The sequence below is a fragment of the Drosophila virilis genome, chromosome 5 (assembly GCF_030788295.1).
Source record: "Drosophila virilis strain 15010-1051.87 chromosome 5, Dvir_AGI_RSII-ME, whole genome shotgun sequence".
Taxonomy (NCBI): domain Eukaryota; kingdom Metazoa; phylum Arthropoda; class Insecta; order Diptera; family Drosophilidae; genus Drosophila; species Drosophila virilis.
This window is the reverse complement of record NC_091547.1, coordinates 6,288,162-6,307,199: the sequence shown is the minus strand read 5'-3', so window position 1 is coordinate 6,307,199 and position 19,038 is coordinate 6,288,162. Positions and strand designations below refer to the sequence as shown.

Here is a 19,038-nt window from a genome sequence, read left to right as displayed (position 1 = left end):
TAAATATGGCACTGCGTATTGAATTTCCAAGTATGGATTGCTGCAATTGAAAAAGTCGTTTGTGTTTATTTTTTTTTTGCACAAGCAGTTTAAGTTTGGCTTCAGCGAGCTATTTGGACAGGGCCACAGGCAAACCAAATTTGCATAACAGTTTTCAAAGGTACGAGTATATTGGACCAAAACAGCAAAGGAAACAAAAAAAAAAAAAAAACTAGTAGAAAAACGAATGAAAAACAATCAGCCGTGAAGCTGTGGCCACAACGGCTGTCCGAAAATTTGCGCTGGCTCACGCTCGTTATCCGGCTGCCATGTGTATACTCTGGGTCCACATATTCGGACAGCGTACAGCACAATACGCTGGGGGCCCTATTTGGATACCGTTCAATGCACCAGGGACTCTACTATGTATGACAAACAAACATAAACATTGTGTGTGTGTGTGTGTGTGTGTGCTGAAATGGAGACCGTAAAGTATGCGTATACTCTGGCTCCTTAGCTGTTGCCGGAGCCACAGCCGGAGCTCCTGGATGGCGATAGATGGGCAAGTGTGAGTGAAGGGCTGTTAGCCTGTTTTGCGTGGCGCACTCTAATTAAAATTTTGGCCCAGGGGCTGCACTGCCCCCAAAATACTTTACGAGCTTAAAAAAAGAAAAACTGAGCTAAACAAGTGCCAACAGCTTAATTTGGTCAAGTTATGGAACGTAATAAACACGCGCCCAAGGCGTATTATTACCACAGAAAATGTTGCAACCAACCGGCGAAAAAGTTATAACTTACATACATATTGCAGTACATATTGGCCATATATATATGCATTTGGAGAGTTCGAATCCAAAAGGAAATATGCCTCACTTCTTCGCAAGATTACAGATGCATATGAAGAACACACAGCAAATCTGTTATATATAGGAATACCACACCCAGATTTACTATAGATCATACATATATATGACCCAAGTGTTTTAAAAAAATATACATATAAACCTAAACAAAGTTGGCTTGACACCAGGCTTTAAGCAAGAGCTTTTTTCTAGCTGTCTTTGGAAGTCGAAATTGTTTTGTCAACTTAAGACAAAACTATTTTCCATTAAAGCATCTCTTAATGAGAAGCTTTTGTAGACAAACTCACTGACATGTCCTGCCAAGTGTCCTGCAGGCTAACTCCAGTGTAATAAGGGTCTGATAAAAAGCGTTTGTAGACAAACTCACAGACATGTCATGCTAAGTGTCCTGCAGCGAGATCATCTACGTACAAATATATTCAAATCAAGGACATTTATATTATATCAAACATTTTCATTATATAAAACAAACATTTATATATATAAATCAAATAGGCTTATAGATTATTACGATTTATAGGCATACAGGAATATCAAGAATAAAGGCAACATAGGATGATGAATTATTATGCGCTAAGCATTTGTTATTTAAGCTCTGAAATGTTGAATTTATCAGTTTATTTTGCGATCCCTTGTCGAGCTCTTGACACATTGTTACTTCAAGCAAATCATTGGCCTAGTTCGTATGCCAACAATTTAATAATAAACTATTTGATATTATTCGGGTTCGGTCAATTATTTGAAGTGCTCCTGTTATGCATATTAATATGGTTCATGTTGTACTCGATGTCAACTCTTGTGCGGCTCCGGGCTCTGGAGCAGAGTGTGTCATTAATTGTGCTTTACAAACTGTTTAATTACCTTTAACTGTCACGGTGTCACATCATGCTCGTCATGTCAAACACGCTTGTCCGGGCGTTGAATGGAACATGAAACATGACCTGAGCATCAGCATTGTCGGTGACAGGCGCAAAGTTTTAATTGATTTCCTGCACTGAAGAATGATATGAAGAAAAGTCATAATTCATCACAACCATAGATGAAAAATATATACATACATACATAGTTGAAATTTGCTGCTGCCAGAAAGTCATGGCAAGGTGCAGCCAGAGGATTCCGTGTTGCAAGTTTGGCTTTGGCTGAATAGAAGCTCCAGCTCGTAAAGTTTCGTTTAGTGCAGTGCATTTCTTGCGGCACAGCACTCAAAAATAAAGGCAACAAAGTGTTTTGTGTTTTGTGTTTTGTGTGCTTGCCACTGTGGCAAGCTAGCGACAACACACATAAAGTTGTCAAGCACTCGAGCGTTGCGAAAGCCTGACGGCCTTATTCTCTTGCCACATGCCGCACGGCCCGGTCTATAGCCCTATGCTGGAGAGATAGAAGCCAAATGTGCCATTTATAATTTAAGCGGGATTAAAGTTTCTCCCACAATGGGAAACTTGTGCTGCCAGTGCCTGAACCATGCCGCGCGCGTCAAAAACTTTTTATGGCCATCGGGCGGCGGCGTCAGCCCAAGCGTTGCCTGCAAATTTGACAGCAAGCCGCGCCCCAAACATACCAAAGCGGATTAGGCGGGCAGCCGGCCCAAGGCGCACTCCAAGTGTGCCCCACACACTTCTCGTCTTGCTTTTGCACAGAGATTTCTGCGCCGGCGACTTCTTCCGCAGCGGCTGCAAAGCAATTGCAGTTTGGCCTCCATTTTGTTTAGGGTCCACATAGGGCGGTCGGTCGTTTGGCCAGGAAAAGCACGCGGAAAAGCACGTGAAAAAAAAAAAAACAAGAAACAAACACAAACACAGAGCAACAAGCATTGCAATTTCGCAAATTGTCTTGAAATGCCAGAACGCTTTTCCGAGCCAACGGCCCAACGCAGCGCTCGGAAATGCCACCGGCATTCGCTGGATTAATTATGAAAAATACCCACGCCCACTGTGAAGGGGAGGGGCGGCAGGCAGGAAAGGCGAATGCATTATTGTGCATTTTTGCCTTTGCTCACCTGCTTCCCACCGCTCTCTGCGTGTGTGTGTGTGGGGGGAGGGGGTCAGCAACTTAATTGTCTGTTAAGTGTCACAGTGCGGATGGTTATGCAAGTGGGTGGTGCACAGTTACAATAGCCTCGCTTAGCCACCCAATTCGTGTGTCCGGATGTGTGTCGTCGGCCATGTTTTGACACTTGAAAGCAGTCGCCGCACTTCCTTCCAGCAGCTGCCACAATGCCTGCCAACCCCACTCGCAGTTGCACCTCAAGGCCGATTGTCTAATTTGACGTAAGCTATGCACAGCAGGCTCTAAACTATAACTGACTTTTAAGTGGGCTAATTCGAGTCCTTAAACGAAACGATAGAACATTTGATAAGTTACGATTAAGGTCCATCACTGTGCTCGCTGCTCGAGCGATTATAAATGGAATGTTATGTTTCATTTAAGTACTTAAGCCTTAGACGAATCGTAAAGTTTCGATTGACTGACTAGCTGATTGGTGACCTAACCCATAAGAGCCAGGGCCCATCCGCGGGGCGAAAACTTTCGAGCTCAGGCGGTTGGGACGTAAACTTTATTATCTTTCGAGAGTTTTCAAAATATGTACATTTATTAATATGTGGGTATTTGTTATTGTACGAAACGCAAATTAAGTTGACTTTCCGCTGCGCTGTAAATTAAATGAAAGCTACTTATTTTTAGACTGTGCCGTTCTACGCGATTCTCATGAATTCAAGTAGGCTCTGCAGAACGCATTGCTTTGAAAGTAAGCGAAGTGTTAAATTAACAAGTTGTGTTGGTAAATTAATAAACTTTTTTCTTGTATGTACGAGTGTGTATATAAGTATGTGTGTATGTTAACATATGTATAAATGCTTGTATGTTTTTTATATGTATAAAATGTGCGTAACTCGGTCAAATCTCATTCGATTTGCATGAGCTTTGGGTCTACGTTCATGGTTTGGACCCTAGATCAATTTGTATATGCATATAAACATCTATATGTGCTCCTGTACTCTTATGCCAAATGCAGACTAACTTCATAGTCTAGTGCTGCGTAAATGAAAAATTGTATGCAATTCTCATTATGCTTTGGCCATAAGTGTTATATTAACAACTTATGTTGGCAATCTAATAAGCTTTATCTCTACTCGGACTCGGGCAATAACTCCCTTTGCAAGCTTTCCCCTGTCCCTTCGGCTCATTCTATTTGCTTTCCTTCTTCTGCTTTTACTCTAACCAGCTATCTTTTGTGCTTTCAGTCCGGCTTCCTATTACTGGTAAATGATAATTAAATAATCGTCCGTGTGTACGTGAACTTCTGGGGTAAGTACATAATTTCACATATATGTGTTTAATTCAGTATAATTCAGTCGAAGCAGCTGTATGTGGTCTTATCCATATTTGTTACAATTCTGAGAGATTAGTTTGCTTCCTTACACACTCTGCAAAAGTGCAAAGGCAATGTCATATAGCCGACTACTGTGCAAATGTGCTAAGAGCAGAAAATCGGATTGCTGATTTCTTGACTGGAGATAAAAAAAAAACCTAGTTAGATTTTTACTGGCTTTGATTTTCAATTACCTCTACTTGATTCATATGCATTGAGAGACTGCCAATGGCAAGACTGTCAGTTGAACTGACACACTCCCAGATGCTCGCACACAAATGCACATATATGAACTCGAACATGTATGCGTTTATGGCTGTAGTCCATTGAGAGATGGGCTGCGTGGTCGACATGAGTCGAGCCTAGCTTGGCCTTGGGTAAATATTGCCAGCCTGCGTTGGACATGAATGATGTGCGCTTTGCTGAGAGCATTGTAAAACACTTAACCGGGGCGAAGCCAACGCGTCGTAGTCCTGGGGATTCCTCAGTGTTCTTTCCACCCAAACCACACAGCCGCATTCGGCCAGTGCCAAAAGATTGTGCGCAATTCATTGTGGGCTTGATGGAGTGGCTAGCGAACTGGTCGGTGGCCAGCTGTGTGCACAGCGCATTTAACACACTCCATTGAGTCTCGGTCAACACTTCACACTCTTCTGGAAATTACCGATGCCTTGATTAACTCACCAGCTTTTGGAGCAACAGCAGCAGCAGGAGCCATTTGTGTGGGCCAGGTTAAATTGAAATGCATTCCTCGACATCGACATCGACATCGACAACGCCATCGGCATCGCCATCGACTGCGTAAGTGACTGTTCAATGGAGCAAGATGAAATGTTCTTTTTTATCCAGTATTAATTAAATTCCACAAAGGTGATTTTCCTTTGTGTGTATCTGAGATATGTGGTAAGGCTCTCAGCGTTACTGCAATCACAAAAAGACAACCCGTTGTTCAAACTCTCATTAGCTAATGGTCCAGCATTGCTTCGAGCTAGTACGAGTTGCGGCTTTAAATGCTTTAAACAGAACTGGGGCAACAAAGGCTGGATTCTAGAGAAATTGTAGAAAATTTAGATGCCATATTGCGAGCACGAATTACAGACCAAATTCCAAAAAGTTACAGAGTTATGGAAATTTAAAGTTTTAGGGAAAATATTTTTAAATTTAAAGAAAACGAGAAAGTAAGAATATCTACGGCACGCCGAAGATTCAAAGCGAGTTTGGTTAAAATATCTTGAAAACACACAAAAGTTTTCCATGCAAAAACTTCAATTTCGACCGATAGTTCCTATGGCAGCTATATGATATAGTGGTCCGATGTAAATAAGACTTTGCATAATTGTAGGGCATATAGTATAACTAATAAATGCCGATTTTGGTCAAGATATCTTGAAAACCAAAAAAGTTTCTCAATAATAAACCTACTTTTCGACCGATCGCTCCTATGGCAGCTATATGATATAGGGACTGAGAGACGGACATATGCAAGAGCATGTCCTCTTGCTAGATTGGCTGACACACAGCTACAACATTGCCTACGTCTACCGACGGACGCCTACCCAATTAAAACAAGTTTTGTTGAATCTTTAGTTAATTGTATTTTAGTTGTTCTTGATTTTTGTTTCTTTTCCAAAGAAGTGTGTTGATTAATAAAAGTAAACAATTAATACAGAGTTATACAAATATATATATATTTATATTATGTTTATGAAGCAGCGAGAGCAAAGCAAAGCTAAGTGGTGTGTGTGTGTGTGTGTGTGTGTGTGTGTATATATGCGTGTGAGTTCTGATGTGTGTGTTTGGGATGACATCCTCTACATGCCGCTGTTGTTGGAGCGCACATCATCGATCTTGAGTATCATCTTGACCAGCTGTGTCGACAATAGAATCTGTTGCTTTTTCGAGTGCAGAGACTCGACAACATTGTGATTCTTCATGTCCGAATCGCCAGTCAACATGCAATCAACGCCCAGACTGGGCATCTTCTCAGCCACCTGACTGGCCTTAAGCTCCGACAGTGTTTCAACTGGATGCAGACCGCTGTTCTCTGCCAGAGCCAGTGGTATGCTCTCCAGGGCGACAGAAAAGGCGCGGAATGCATATTGCTCCAGTGTAGATAGCTGATCGGCCTCCTTGGCCACAGCCAGGGAGCAGCTAATTTCGGCAGCACCGCCACCATAAACAATACGCGAATCCTTTACCAGCGATCGCACCACACAGATGGCATCGTGTATGGAACGCTTGGCCTCGGCTATGATCATGGCATTGCCACCGCGCAAGAAAATTGTGACAGCCTTGGAGTTCTTGCACTCCTCGATCACCAGCATTTTGTCCTTGGACGTGCCAAAAGCTGAAAAAGGATTGCATGAAATTAAGAACGTTTAACTAGGAAATTAGCCATAACCTACCCATCTCACGGACCAGGCCAGCGGAGCCCAGTTTCTCGGGTGTCAGCTCCTCGAAACGTGGCACAATGCGACCACCAGTTGCAATGGCAATCAGCTCAATCTCTGGACCACCCACCCAGCGCACAGCGGGCAACTCCTGCTGCAGCAGCAAATGGTTGGCCTCATCGTCGAAGCCCCATTGGCAAATGGCCAAAGTGGCGCCAGCATCCTTTACCTGCTTGACCATAAGCTTAAACTTCTCCTGTTCGTATTCGCGCAGCGCCCTGTAATCCTCCGCAGAGGTAACATCGAGCTTATGCTTGGTCTTGGGCTTCGGCGGCTCAAAGGGGCAGGTGAGTATAGCTAGCTTGACATTTTTCAGCTCCTTGGGCATTTGCGAATGGCTCAAGGTCTTGTCCACAATGACGCCCTTGACCAGCATGGAGTCCTCCATGCGTCCGCCCACCTTGGTCTCAATTTTGATGAGCTCAAAGTTGACATCCTTCTTTTCAATGTCCGCCACATTAAGCACCGCATCGACAGCCATTTCAGCCATCTGGCGATGACACTTATTCACAATCTTGCTGCCCAGCGTTGTCATGGCGATCTGAATGAGCGGCTCCTTGTTTTTGGGATCGACGGGAAACGGTTCAGCAATAGCGTCTAGCTGCTTGATGGCGCACTGTGCGGCCAGCTCGAAGCCATCAGCAATACGTATGGGATGAATGCCGCGATCGATCAAACCCTCCGCCTGCTCGAGCAAAGCGCCAGCCAGAACAACCACACCGGTGGTACCATCGCCAATTTCATCGTCCTGCGACTGCGACAGCTGCACCATCAGTTTGGCGATCTCATGCTCCACCTCCATTAGCTTCATAATGGTGGCACCATCATTGGTCACCGTCACATCGCCATCGGGACTGACCATTATCTTGTCCAGACCTTTCGGTCCCAGCGATGTCTTCAGCGTTGAGGCAATCTGGCGCGCCGCCATAATGTGCGTCTGCAAACAAAAGGAAACATGTTATAAATTTATAAATTACATGGTAGGTAATATTCAAGCGCGTGACTCAGCCGGCGCACAGGGAACATCTGTGCGGCGTTTTAACCTCAAAATGAACGTGACGTCACAAATTGTTCGACAAATGTTTGCATTTCTATATTAAATTGTAGAAAAGTGCATGCTGCCGCCATAAGGTAAATTTACATCATATAATATGATTGTTTGCCCATAATTGCATTCAGGTTTTATTTTACCTATGAAAAATGCCGGCAGTAAAGAACATCTGGAACGTTCGGCATACGATGCGTCATTGTTTGCGCTGTCTAGAAGCTTTATTCGAGCTATAATATCTTTGAGTGTCCTAAAACCCCATATTGACAACTAGAGTTAGTCAATATCCTTCTAAAAACCCTAGAAAAAATTTAAATTTTTATTTACCTTGATGGCATCTGTGCCTGTGATGCGCTTTTGCTGCTCCTGGTCGCGCAAAATAATGAAAGGCCGGCCATATTCGTCAAACGCGAACGTTCCTGGAAAGGCGCTCATGATTTTTTAGTTAAAAGGAACACGGATTTAGGCGTATTTCACAGATTAAATTTTCTTTCCCCTAAATCAAAACGCACAAAGTTGACGGGCAATGCTGCACTAAGTATATAATCGCTATCGACTACACAAGAGGGAGATATCGATACAAAAAAAAAAACAAAACGTTCTCACTGAACAGATGGATGCTTACTTTGTTATTCTATTGGCCCTGACGAAAACCAAATAAGACTAAGCAATTAAAAAATATTCTTATAAATCCTATTTTCAATCATTGAAGTTAACATTAAATAAGAAACTACTTTGATTTTGAACAATTGTCGCTCAAGCAATACAAACTCGCGTTAGTCTTATCGATATCCGATGATAGTGAAAACGCTTGCCAATTCATCGAGTGTTACTTTAATACGTAACTATCGCCCCTGAAAACAATCGTATAAATCGAAGGTTTCATGTATTGGTTTGGGTTCCGTTCATTGCATATAGAATTCAGCAGTCAAACTAATCAGATCGCAAGTGCAGACTTCGCAAACGCTTCTCGTTAAGCCAGAGCTAATTTTTCACCAATAAACCAAATTTTTGTTTCTTTGTGCGTTAAGTTGCAACCATTAAGTGTAAAAATGCCATCAAACATGAATAATAAACTGTAAGTAATGGTTCCAAGGTGCCATACAAAGAAATAGTGCAAAAATCGATTTTGTAGTGAATGATAAAAAAGGAAATGGAATATAGTGTACGGTTCCAATCCAATTGGTGGCATATATATTATGTAGTTTGTTGGTTGCCAATAAATACATAGCAAGTTCATTATAGTGCAATAGTTTTTAGTGTAATTAGCTAACAAAATTCGTATCGGTGGTGGTGTAACTGTAATATGAAGCATGTACGAGGTATATGCAAACATACATACATACGTACACACATATGCGCATACATTCTTAAAATCATATATACTCGTATGCAGATGCATGTGTGTGTGTGCGAGAGTCCACATAACCAAAAAAGAAATGAGATAAGTGCAAAAACGGTCCGTTGGTAAAGTAAATAATTGATTTCAAAAAATATATTCCATGGATGTTCGTTTTTTTGAAATGTAATTGTTTTACTTTATTTTGCGTATTTTATTTTGTTTTTCTCTTCGTAGCAGCCATCTTGTGCGCCTGTTTGTGGCTCTCACCCCAAGACACAACTGAAATGGAGACGAATAATATATAAGAGAAAATGAACGCTGATAAATGTTTATTGGCTGTTCATGCGCGCATCAATTAAAGCTTGATTGCTAAAATTGTGAGCAAAGCAGCTGAAGGCAACTTTAATTGTTTTATTGGCATGCTTTAAATAATCTGGTAACCTCGTTGTGTGCACACACAACTACAAATTAACCGTTTTCATACGCTTCTAATTTTATATTTTTAACATGTATGTATGTACATAGAAAATTTTGTTTCTGTGTGTGTGTGAGTGAGTGTGTATTTTCGTATGACTTGCTTACTTTTACTGTAATTCGCTTTTAATTTGCTCGATTCTCTTGACTTTTGACAAGTGCCGTTTATGCAGTGTGCTGCTTGCACTTGTCTTGCAATGCAACTGTATTGTATGCGGCGACTGGAACTTTCTAGACGGCTGCGAGAAAACAAACGGAGTTTTGCTAGAAATTACAGTTATTACGCGGTAAACATTATGACTTTTATTGGTCGCCCTTATCTGAGTGTCCGTATCCGACGAGCAGCCTCGTCAGCATTGTTTGCACTCTGGTATGTTATCTCGCTGCCAAAATAAACAACAAAAATAATAATAATAAAAAAAAAGTTCGACCCTTATGACTTTGTAAAGAGACGTTTCTCAGTTGCAGTAGAGCTAGGAAATATCTAATAAGACCAAGCAGAATGAAACTGCGACCGGTTTTTTTTCGCTGCGTATTTATATTTACCCATTGTTGTTGTTGTTGTTGTTTGTCATCCGGCTGGAAGCTTCTTCCATTGAGTGCAACTCTGCCTCTTCGTGGCGCGGTTTTTGGCCCAGCAGTAGCCACTGTTCGCCTACCTTACGTCACAAACAAAACACACATACACATTCCCACACACAACCAAGCAAACGGGCAATTCATGTATTGACAAACAATGGAAAATTCCACTCGCCATGCAACTCAGCTGTGTGGCAAGTAAGCGTCGTTAATGGTTGTGTGAGTGTATGTGTATACATATGTATATGTATATTCGCGCGTTTGTATGCGTTGCAAGAGTTGCCAGAACAATACAATATTGGGTCAATCGACTAATGAAACGAAGAGCTTTCAATAGAAAATATGCTAGAACCTGTTTAATAAGAAGCTCATAAAATTGAAGGAGGCTGCATTTCTGCCACTTTACACGTTTTCGCGTTATCTTATCAACGTGATAAACATCATAAAGCTGTCAACCATCTTATCGCTGCCTGCTTTTGTCATTGCTACAGCAATAATAAAAAAAAAAAAAAAAACAACGAATGACTGTGTTTATTTGTTGACTGTTTTTGTTTTAAATCTCTCAAATTGTGTCTTTGCATATGTGTTTTATTGCTTCTTATTGCGGTACATGTTTGCTTTGAGCCAGCATTCTATCTAACGTTTAAGCATATTTACAGACAGCTTTATGCAGCAGTTTTCAGCCATTTGACATGTTTACCCAAGCGACCCATTTGCAGTTACGTATATAGTATGTACATACATAGCTGTCGTACCTAGATTGTGGGCTAAAGTGAAATGTGCAAGAGAAATAATTAACTGTATAGTCGCCCTGTTGTTTTATATCACGTCTGTCTGATGCTGTCACATGCTTAAATAGTTATGTGATTATGCCTATTAATATTGAATTTGAGCGAATTTCAATGCGTTGTGTAAAACGTGAGCCGATTCGCATATTTGCCCCCAAGAATTCACGCGTATAATAGCGGTATTTCCATAGAAATCAGCCGATGGCCTTTGAAACATGTATTTGCATATGCGTGTGTGCTGGAGACCACTTGTGTTGTACAAATACACATGCATTCACATGCACACATACATGCGAACGACACCGTAGACAGCACGTCAGACAGTCATCGATTGGCTGTGCGTTTTATCGTTATCGCTTTTTTTTCGTTTTCTTTTCTTTTGCTATTTATAGCCATTTCATATTTGCTGTTTTGCTATTTTTTTTTTAAGTGGCGCACGTGCCGATCGCATTTATTATTCATGAGTTTAGTAAAGCACGACAAAAACACATTACAAATATATGTTTTATATAAATAGCGTATTTTTCGTGGCACATAATTCAATTTGTCTGGTAAACAAAGCACTCAGAGAAAAAAAAACAGCTACAACAATTTCATAGTACTGTTTTTCAATATCTCTGTGCGGGCATATATGTTTGCATAGACATAAAATGGCATCAGCAATGCAAATGTAATTAGTTTTTCTTTCTTTTTTCTTCTTCTTGCTACCTTTTGCCACTTGTTTGCCTTTGCTCTTTCGCCAACCGCAAAATACTATTGGAACATTCGTAGGGGCAACGTTTAACCTTCGAAACAAGATTTCGAAAAACAAGCCCAAAGGCGGTTTTTCTTTAAAAGCTAAACTGTACCCGTTTATTTGTTTCTATTCTGGCGCCGCCGGATAGTGCCTATAACCCCAACTAAGTAGTAGTAGCATACACACACATATACAGCATGCATTTACGTATGTGTGAATGTGTGTGTGTGTTTGTGTGTAGGGGGAGCAACTAAATTTTTTTTGAAATAAATGATGCCACCGCCATTGAGATGCCGTCAGTTGGCTGGCAAACGCTAAACGCTGCGCTTCGGCAAACGGTTAAACAAAGTCAAATACAAGCACAAATCTTTCGTGTTGTAAACAAAACAAACACACAAAGAGAGCGGGAGAGAGGCAAATACCTTTCGCAAGCCTTTTCGATGTAAACTTCTAGAACTTTGTCTAAGTGTAAACAGAGCTGTGATAACGGAATTGGCACACAAAAGAGACATACAGCTAGGCATAACATAAACGTAACTGTGATAAATACATATATACAAGCACACACACACACACACGCATATATATATATACTTGTAATATAAGTGAGTGAGATGGCATTGGCTAACATGCAATCGCAGCTGCAGCAGCAACAGCCAGAGTCTCCCATATCAGAGGATCAGTTCGGGTAGGTGGTTAACATATTGCATATTTCCTGCTTAATTGAAAGTCATTTAACTGCACTTGCGCGCATGCACGTGCCGTCGATTGAATTTCTGAGGTATGGGGTGGGGTGGGGGTTGAATTGCACTCATTAAATTAACATGGCTCGCGCTGCCATACTGCGCACCCCCCTCTTCTCCTGCCAGGGGTTTCTATACTACTCGGAGCGAACGCCTACGAAACGCTCTCAATTCGAAACGCTTTGCCAAGTGCGCAGTTTGTTGTTTAATTGGCATCAATATACAGAAATATTCACATATTTTTGTCTGTGCCGGCCCAACAAACGCTTTAGTATATTATATGTATATGTATATTCTGTACCCTACGAAAATGAGAGTATATTGATTTTCTGATTGCGACGCACGCCCAGCTGACCGTCTGTCCGTACATAATTTTGAAGCTAGAAGCTTTGTAGTTAATGTATTAGTCGGTCCGCTAGCAAACTCTCGCCTGACTTATCCGACTGGTAAACTGTGAACAGGGTATCGTGCAGTCGGTTTTTTCCGGCTACAACATTCTTACTACTTGCTCAATGTTTGTGTGCCGTCCCCGCTGAACTAAATGTTCAATAACCATCAAATCGTACCCAAAAGCGAATAAGTGAATAAAGAGAGCTGTCCGTCGACAGTCCAGTAACAAATGTAATACTGTCATGGAATTGCTCTCTTTGTATGATATTCGACGTTGCCCAAACTAACCGAATCTAACACCATATAACCTGTTTTCTGTCTGGAAAATGTCCATTGTCCTTTGGCTTTTTCAAGCTAACCAAACTTGCGAATAGCGAAATGAAGAGAGCTATCCGTCGACAGTCAAGCTATACAGATTGTAATACTGTCATGGAATTGCTCTCTTTGTATAATATTCGAAAAGCGACGACTTTATACATATACATATATCTTATCTTTATATTTGTTTGTCCACATAATTGGCGTTGGTTTCCTTCTTCTACTCTAGGCAACAAAATAAAGACGAGTGTTCACATTTTGAAATTCAATTTTCATATACTCCGTCTGGTTTTCTTGACAAATAATAAGATTTTCAACATGTTAGTTTTGCGACCCGCCCGCTAAGATTAAATTCCCTTAAATTATATAGTAGAATGTGCTCCTCCCGTTGTTGCCTCTTACAAGCCGCCGCGTCCACGTCCGCCTGTAGGGCCGCCTTGCCAGGCGCCGCGTCCGCCGCCACCGGGTGCACCTGGTGGTCCACCACCGCCTCGACCGCCGCCAGCAGGACCAGTTCCTCTGCCTCGACCACGAGCTGTAGTCGAAAAACGTGACGCGTTAGTACATGAGATAACATACGTATATATATACACTTAGAATGCCTGACTCACCCTGTGCTCGAAGTATTGCCGCTTTTCCGCGACCGGCTGTCCCACCAAGCCCTTTGCCGGTCTGCTTTTTAAACATCGGCGCATTCTTTAACATGTCGGGCAGTATGAGAAAACGTATCTTCGAGCCGCGTATATAAACATTCTCCAGATTGGCCGTGCGTCCATCCCGATAGGTAACCGTAATTTGTGTCATTTGGCAATTCATATTGTCCTCCGCCTCGATGAGCTTGCCGCGGTAGACTTCGCCGGTGATTGTCTCGCAAGTGATTATGTGGCCCTCAGCCTCGTGCAGAACTTTAATAGGTACACCAATCGACATCTTAAAAGTGTATTTTTATATATATTTTCAAAAAATTAAGGATTTTTCGCGTATTTTTCAGACGCCGTAATTTTCGCTGTTTTTTCTTTGCGCAAACGTTCACGATTGAGTATGTGTGTGCGTGCGACAGCTGCCTGTGCCGCCATGCTGTGGTGAAAAACTCTGTATACGAGCAGGGTTGTATTTCACCGGCATGGTTGTGCGATAATTGTTATCGTTATCGGGCAGCTGTTGTATCGGCATATCGCTTGCGCTTGCCGATTTTATTGCAGATAACCGGCTTCTTATCTTTATAAACATACTGAAAACAAGTCTGCGTCATAAAAAAAAATGTGTTTAATTTGATTCGGCATTACTGATAATAGTCACGCTTCGAGGGTGCATATGTCAGTTTTCCATAAGCTATTGCGTCGTAAAGCTGTGTTGTGCCTTGCCACCAATTGCCTTTAAAAATGATTTGGTAAATTTAATAAAAATCCATGTACTACTACAAAATCGACAACAGTATATCATGGAATATTGAATTGGCATCTATAATATGGTTGGTTGTGTATTTTAATTTTCGTTTCATTCACAGCGACCCAATCTTTAGTAGTAACTTCGTTAGAAGAGATTTTAATGATAGCGGAGTTGCAGGATGTGCCGATGGCAAGCTCCGTACCATCTCGACTTCGTCTTGCGCCACGAACATGTCGACTGAGTCCTACCGCATCTCTCTCGGCGTAGGGCCTCTGTGGTGGTCCTGATGTCCCTGTCCACCACAGAACAGATCACGATAGGGCATCGCTCTTAACGGGTAAATAAACTGGCTACACATCTATTCAAATTGTATATTCATATTTGTGATTCAATTCATTTACGATAGGCTACAGCCGAAAGTCTTCGGTTGACTCGGCTGGCGGCAGCTTGTTCGAGGCCAGCTCTCGGGCATCGTCACCTTCGTCGTCTTCGTCGTCAGAATGCTCTGACACGGAGTCGCATGACATTCATTCGTTATGCTCGGAGGATGACTGCCAGGAGGTGTTGCGCCAGATCTTGCAGCATGACCAGCCAGTGCATATTTCCATCAAATTGCACGTCACTGAAGACCAGTCTACCAATTGGATGTCGATTTTGAACCCGAACAACAACATATTATACGTCGCTTTCCCCACTGATTTTGCCCCAGCCGGCTCCAAGGAGACCTTCACATCCCTCTTGGAGTTTGCCGAGGATAAGTTAGAGGTAGACGGCATTGTCATGGTAATGCGCAAGGATCAGCCGGATTGTCATCGTTTAATTGAGGCATTCCTATTCATGGGATTTGAACCGCTATCGAGAAAATCACCGAAAGCACCGCCAGCCGCAATCAACGATAATGAAAACTACTATTTCCTTTACACCATCGAGGAGTAGGAAATTGATAACGTTGGCAACAGTTTAGGGTCAAACGATTTGTAGAATCAAATAACCAATAACCGATTACTTATATTCAAATTTATCTACCACTATTATCAATATCTGTAGTGTTTGCCGTTATAAGAAATAACAATCAGAATAGTATTTTCTCATTATTATCGACATATTGACCCCAAAAAGTGTTCAATGAAAATTCAAACTTCAAATTCGAAACAAATCGGTTTAAACTTTGTCAACGCCAACATTTTTTTCCTTTTGTAGTTTTTCTATTAAGACCCAATTGAAATAACAACATTGCGTTAGCCACGTTAAGAGCAAGCTATCAACTTGTCGTAAATTATAACACACAATATAATCCAATTAAACAAAGAAGAAAAAACAGTAAAAAAAAAAATGTAAAAAAAAAACACTAAAACTACGAAAAAGTAAAAAAAAAAAAATATTGTATTAATTTTAAGTTTATTTTTGTGTGAAATATTGCATTATATATTTATGTTTTTATTTTCTATTGTTTTCTGCATATTAACTTCGATTTTGTTTTCTAAAACCAATTTTGTTCTACTCTAAATTATATATTTCTCCTTATAACCAACACTTTGCGTAAATCCCACTTATATATATATTCTATGTAAGCAAATATTTTATATATATATACATATATTCAACCTTTTGTATACTTATGTACGTTGAATATGAAGCAAAGAAGCATTCGATAGCAAAACACATACATACATATTTATATAATTAACTAACTACGTTTAGCAAGCGAACACACGTAAACATATACAAATATATATTCAAATCAATAAATAAACTTTCAATTCAATAGATTAAAAGTTAACACAAACACACACAAAACAGCAGCAAGAAATCGTGAATTAGTATTTTATTTACACTTATTTTGTATAATTCTAATTTTCAAGTATATGCAATAAAATCAAATTCATGATCCAATTATATTTTACACTGAAAACTAAAAATATATATATATATATATATAGAGCCATATCGTATACCAAAGCGTTCTATGAAAGATAAGTGTGCCGATTATATATATATATATATATGTGTGTGTGTGTGTATGTGTGTATGTATGTGTAGATAAGCAGACAGCTGGATTATATTATATAGGAATGAAGTGCCTCAGCAGTTGGAACTTCCGTTGAATTTAGAACTGGAGAAATGTTTACCCATCAATATGATCTGAGTATATGTATGTATATAGACTTTGACCGAAAGTCACGTAATTTCTAGTTAGGATTGAGCTATGTCTGCCAAGAGCCACATCTGGTTACATCAAATGAGAAAATACATAAACCATAAGCATACTCTGTATTTCGGTCTTTATGGCCGATAAAACGCCGCGCGCACAAACTGACGCATATGAAAGTACATATATATATATAAGTGTGTGTGTGTGTATATATATGATGTAGGGGCTGGAGCGCTGCTCGCTGGTCATATAAAAGATAACGTTATAAACACCAGCGGAAGAGTTTCCGACAGCAGTCGACATTCGAACGTCTGCGTTTATACAACGAGAATTCGTAAGGCAAAGCTGAAAAACCGTGGAAATATCATGCTGAAATCGGTGAGTGGGCTCGTGAAAGGGGGCCGACATTGTTATCTTATCCGCTTAGATAGCAGCTGTGTCGCACAATCCTGCCCATTCGGGTATTCCAAATGTTGCATAGCTATTTTGTTTTGATACATTTCTTTTTTTTCCCCCCGTTTTATAGTTGTTTATAATTGCCACAATCCTGATTGCCGCTGTGCTGGCATCGCAGCAGCTGGAGCAGGACCAGCGGCAGCATCACAAGCGTCAGCATGTGGCCACACATGGCGGCCAGCTGGCGGAACACAATCAGCAACACAGCATACAGGATGCGGCCAAGGAGCATGTGAAGCATGGTCGCATCAATGTGCCACTGGCGCCGCATCATTCCAAGACGCAGCGCAATGGCAGACGCCACAAGTCGTCCAGGAGCGGCAAATCCTCAAAGGGCCATCAGCAAAAGGCCCATCATCACAAGAAGCAAGCGCACAAGGCGCATGGACACGCTCGCCGGCACCACTAGAGGCCGCTTTACAGCCTCCAAAAACAAAAACCTAACTTAATTTTTTGCATAGACTAAAACGCAAACATTTCGATGCCACAAAATTGTACTTAATTGTTTTATTATTTTGTAAAACTCTTCTTTTTTTTTTTTTTTTATATGTAGCTCAAACTTTGAGCTTGTGCGGGTCGCGGGTCGCGGGTTCAGCGCCGTCTACGGGTAATTCGCTTGGCCGAAATTTCCCTTTTGCAATTTATGTTACGTTGCCGGCAGCTAGCCACAAAATTTATTGCTGCAACTTCTTCGGAAGCGCTTTTTAAAGTCGTGCAATCCGGTTCTCCAGCTTAAACAGAGCAAAAAAAAATTCCAAAAAAAATGTAATTTTTTGTGTGTGGCGCGTTGTTAATTGTCGTGGGGTCAAAGGCATTTGTGACGTCATTTTGTGTAGGTAAAAATCAAAACCGACTGAACTTGTTTTGGATGACACAGTAGTCGAGTGAAAGGAGCAGCAACTGGACGGAATGGGTCTCGAGAAAAGAAAAAGAAAATACATTGTGTTTAAGTAAACTCTTTTCCTTAATGTAAACATAGAGCTAGAATACTAAGAGAAAAACGGCTAAATTTTTAGCTAAAATATTGTTGTTAGTTTTACAAGACTTAAAGTGCGATATATATATATGTATATATAGATGTATGTGTATGAACTACTATCTAGGCTCTATTGCGTCTCATGCTCAGCCCCAGACCGGATAAATGGGGCGACGATAGTAGCTGCCGTAACCTCTGTAGCCACCGTAGCCGTAACCGCCAAATCCGCCGTAGCCATAGCTGCTTCTGCCGTAATATGGACTGTAATAGGATGGCACATAGTAGCCAACGCCTATGCTGTCCGCCGTAGAGAGGTCGTCGTCCAAGCTCTTTTAAGCCAAATACAATTCGAATTATTTATAGAAAATATTTGAATTATTGTTTAAATACCTGTGCAGGAGCTGCTTTTACAGTTGCCAGCATGCAAATTAGAGCTGTCAGGCAAATAAAGCCTATCAAGAGCTGGAATTAGTGCATAGTTAAATAATTGACTGATTTTTGTTGTTGTTGTTGATTTTTTGTACCTTTGCCATCGTTAATATTGTTTGTGAAATCTCGCAATAGATTTTTTTTTCTTAGCAAATTAACGCCTTTCGCTGAGTTTGGCTCTGCCTAGAAGCTCGGTTATTGCTAAACTGTGATTCTGTGCCATCTAGCCAAGTTCTTATATAGTGCGCAAAATATGCCAGAGATTGATTTTGCACATGATCATTGATTGGCCAAACATAGGAGAAGATCTGGAGAAGTCGTTAACCGTGTGGAAATTGGGTATAATATTTGTATTCATGTGTCAGGGTCAAATTTTGCACACAGCGTGTGCACTGTTTCAGAGCTAATTAGAGAATTAAAGTAAATCAATTATATATAGTTCAATATCGAAACATGTTTTCCGTTTGACATCAAAAATTCCTGACATTCGTCAGTAAGTAAATACGCTGACGCATTTTGTGAAAAAAAAGTTCATAATGAGTAGGGTAAATAGTGC

At 40.9% G+C, this 19,038-nt stretch overlaps 6 protein-coding genes and 1 long non-coding RNA gene across 8 annotated transcripts in view; 3 read left to right on the top strand and 4 right to left on the bottom strand.

Annotated features, from left to right (window-relative positions):
• Window positions 1-6,097, top strand: part of mRpL54 (mitochondrial ribosomal protein L54) — a 37,879-nt gene extending 31,782 nt beyond the window's left edge. The window contains exon 7 of the transcript XR_001450322.3: window positions 4,085-6,097. The gene's annotated coding sequence lies outside the window, so the exon portion shown is untranslated. The remainder of the gene's footprint in view (window positions 1-4,084) is intronic.
• Window positions 5,877-8,257, bottom strand: CCT5 (chaperonin containing TCP1 subunit 5). The gene is made up of 3 exons (XM_002050928.4): window positions 8,038-8,257; window positions 6,618-7,599; window positions 5,877-6,559 (listed from the first exon to the last, which is right to left on the bottom strand). The coding sequence occupies exons 1-3, from the start codon at window positions 8,143-8,145 to the stop codon at window positions 6,024-6,026; spliced, it is 1,626 nt and encodes a 541-aa protein (XP_002050964.1). The 5' UTR covers window positions 8,146-8,257; the 3' UTR covers window positions 5,877-6,023.
• A 962-nt stretch (window positions 8,258-9,219) lies between these two features.
• On the bottom strand, window positions 9,220-10,584 carry LOC26530533 (uncharacterized). 2 transcript variants are annotated; one of them, XR_011417000.1, is made up of 3 exons: window positions 10,073-10,584; window positions 9,635-9,909; window positions 9,220-9,331 (listed from the first exon to the last, which is right to left on the bottom strand). It is a non-coding gene; the product is annotated as an uncharacterized lncRNA (long non-coding RNA). The 2 variants fall into 2 exon arrangements; XR_001450323.3 differs by lacking the exon at window positions 10,073-10,584 and having other exon boundaries at window positions 9,635-9,998.
• A 1,364-nt stretch (window positions 10,585-11,948) lies between these two features.
• On the top strand, window positions 11,949-15,773 carry Oda (Ornithine decarboxylase antizyme). The gene is given in 4 exon segments (XM_015174689.3): window positions 11,949-12,317; window positions 14,588-14,753; window positions 14,755-14,806; window positions 14,876-15,773. Coding segments are annotated over 4 exon segments (822 nt in total). The 5' UTR covers window positions 11,949-12,243; the 3' UTR covers window positions 15,406-15,773.
• Window positions 13,331-14,138, bottom strand: SmD3 (small ribonucleoprotein particle protein SmD3). The gene is made up of 2 exons (XM_002050930.4): window positions 13,692-14,138; window positions 13,331-13,615 (listed from the first exon to the last, which is right to left on the bottom strand). The coding sequence occupies exons 1-2, from the start codon at window positions 14,008-14,010 to the stop codon at window positions 13,479-13,481; spliced, it is 456 nt and encodes a 151-aa protein (XP_002050966.1). The 5' UTR covers window positions 14,011-14,138; the 3' UTR covers window positions 13,331-13,478.
• Window positions 15,774-16,229: 456 nt separating the features above from the next.
• Window positions 16,230-17,574, top strand: LOC6626907 (uncharacterized). The gene is made up of 2 exons (XM_002050931.4): window positions 16,230-16,999; window positions 17,148-17,574. Exons 1-2 carry the CDS (start codon window positions 16,988-16,990, stop codon window positions 17,484-17,486), a joined length of 351 nt encoding a protein of 116 aa, XP_002050967.1. The 5' UTR covers window positions 16,230-16,987; the 3' UTR covers window positions 17,487-17,574.
• Window positions 17,575-18,086: 512 nt separating this feature from the next.
• Window positions 18,087-18,716, bottom strand: LOC6626914 (uncharacterized). Its single transcript, XM_002050932.4, has 3 exons — window positions 18,578-18,716; window positions 18,444-18,515; window positions 18,087-18,382 (listed from the first exon to the last, which is right to left on the bottom strand). Exons 1-3 carry the CDS (start codon window positions 18,584-18,586, stop codon window positions 18,200-18,202), a joined length of 264 nt encoding a protein of 87 aa, XP_002050968.2. The 5' UTR covers window positions 18,587-18,716; the 3' UTR covers window positions 18,087-18,199.
• Window positions 18,717-19,038: the final 322 nt, after the last annotated feature.

What these genes read in the sequence shown, in the direction of transcription:
- CCT5 (XM_002050928.4), bottom strand. Translation starts at nt 8,145, where the DNA reads ATGAGCGCCTTTCCAGGAACGTTCGCGTTTGACGAATATGGCCGGCCT. An exon ending in CAGGCACAGATGCCATCAAG is followed by an intron (nt 7,600 to 8,037) that starts GTAAATAAAAAT and finishes TTTTGTTTGCAG; the next exon opens with ACGCACATTATGGCGGCGCG. An exon ending in TGGCCTGGTCCGTGAGATGG is followed by an intron (nt 6,560 to 6,617) that starts GTAGGTTATGGC and finishes ATCCTTTTTCAG; the next exon opens with CTTTTGGCACGTCCAAGGAC.
- LOC6626914 (XM_002050932.4), bottom strand. An exon ending in TAAAAGCAGCTCCTGCACAG is followed by an intron (nt 18,383 to 18,443) that starts GTATTTAAACAA and finishes TTGGCTTAAAAG; the next exon opens with AGCTTGGACGACGACCTCTC.
- SmD3 (XM_002050930.4), bottom strand. Translation starts at nt 14,010, where the DNA reads ATGTCGATTGGTGTACCTATTAAAGTTCTGCACGAGGCTGAGGGCCAC. An exon ending in GGCAATACTTCGAGCACAGG is followed by an intron (nt 13,616 to 13,691) that starts GTGAGTCAGGCA and finishes TTTCGACTACAG; the next exon opens with CTCGTGGTCGAGGCAGAGGA.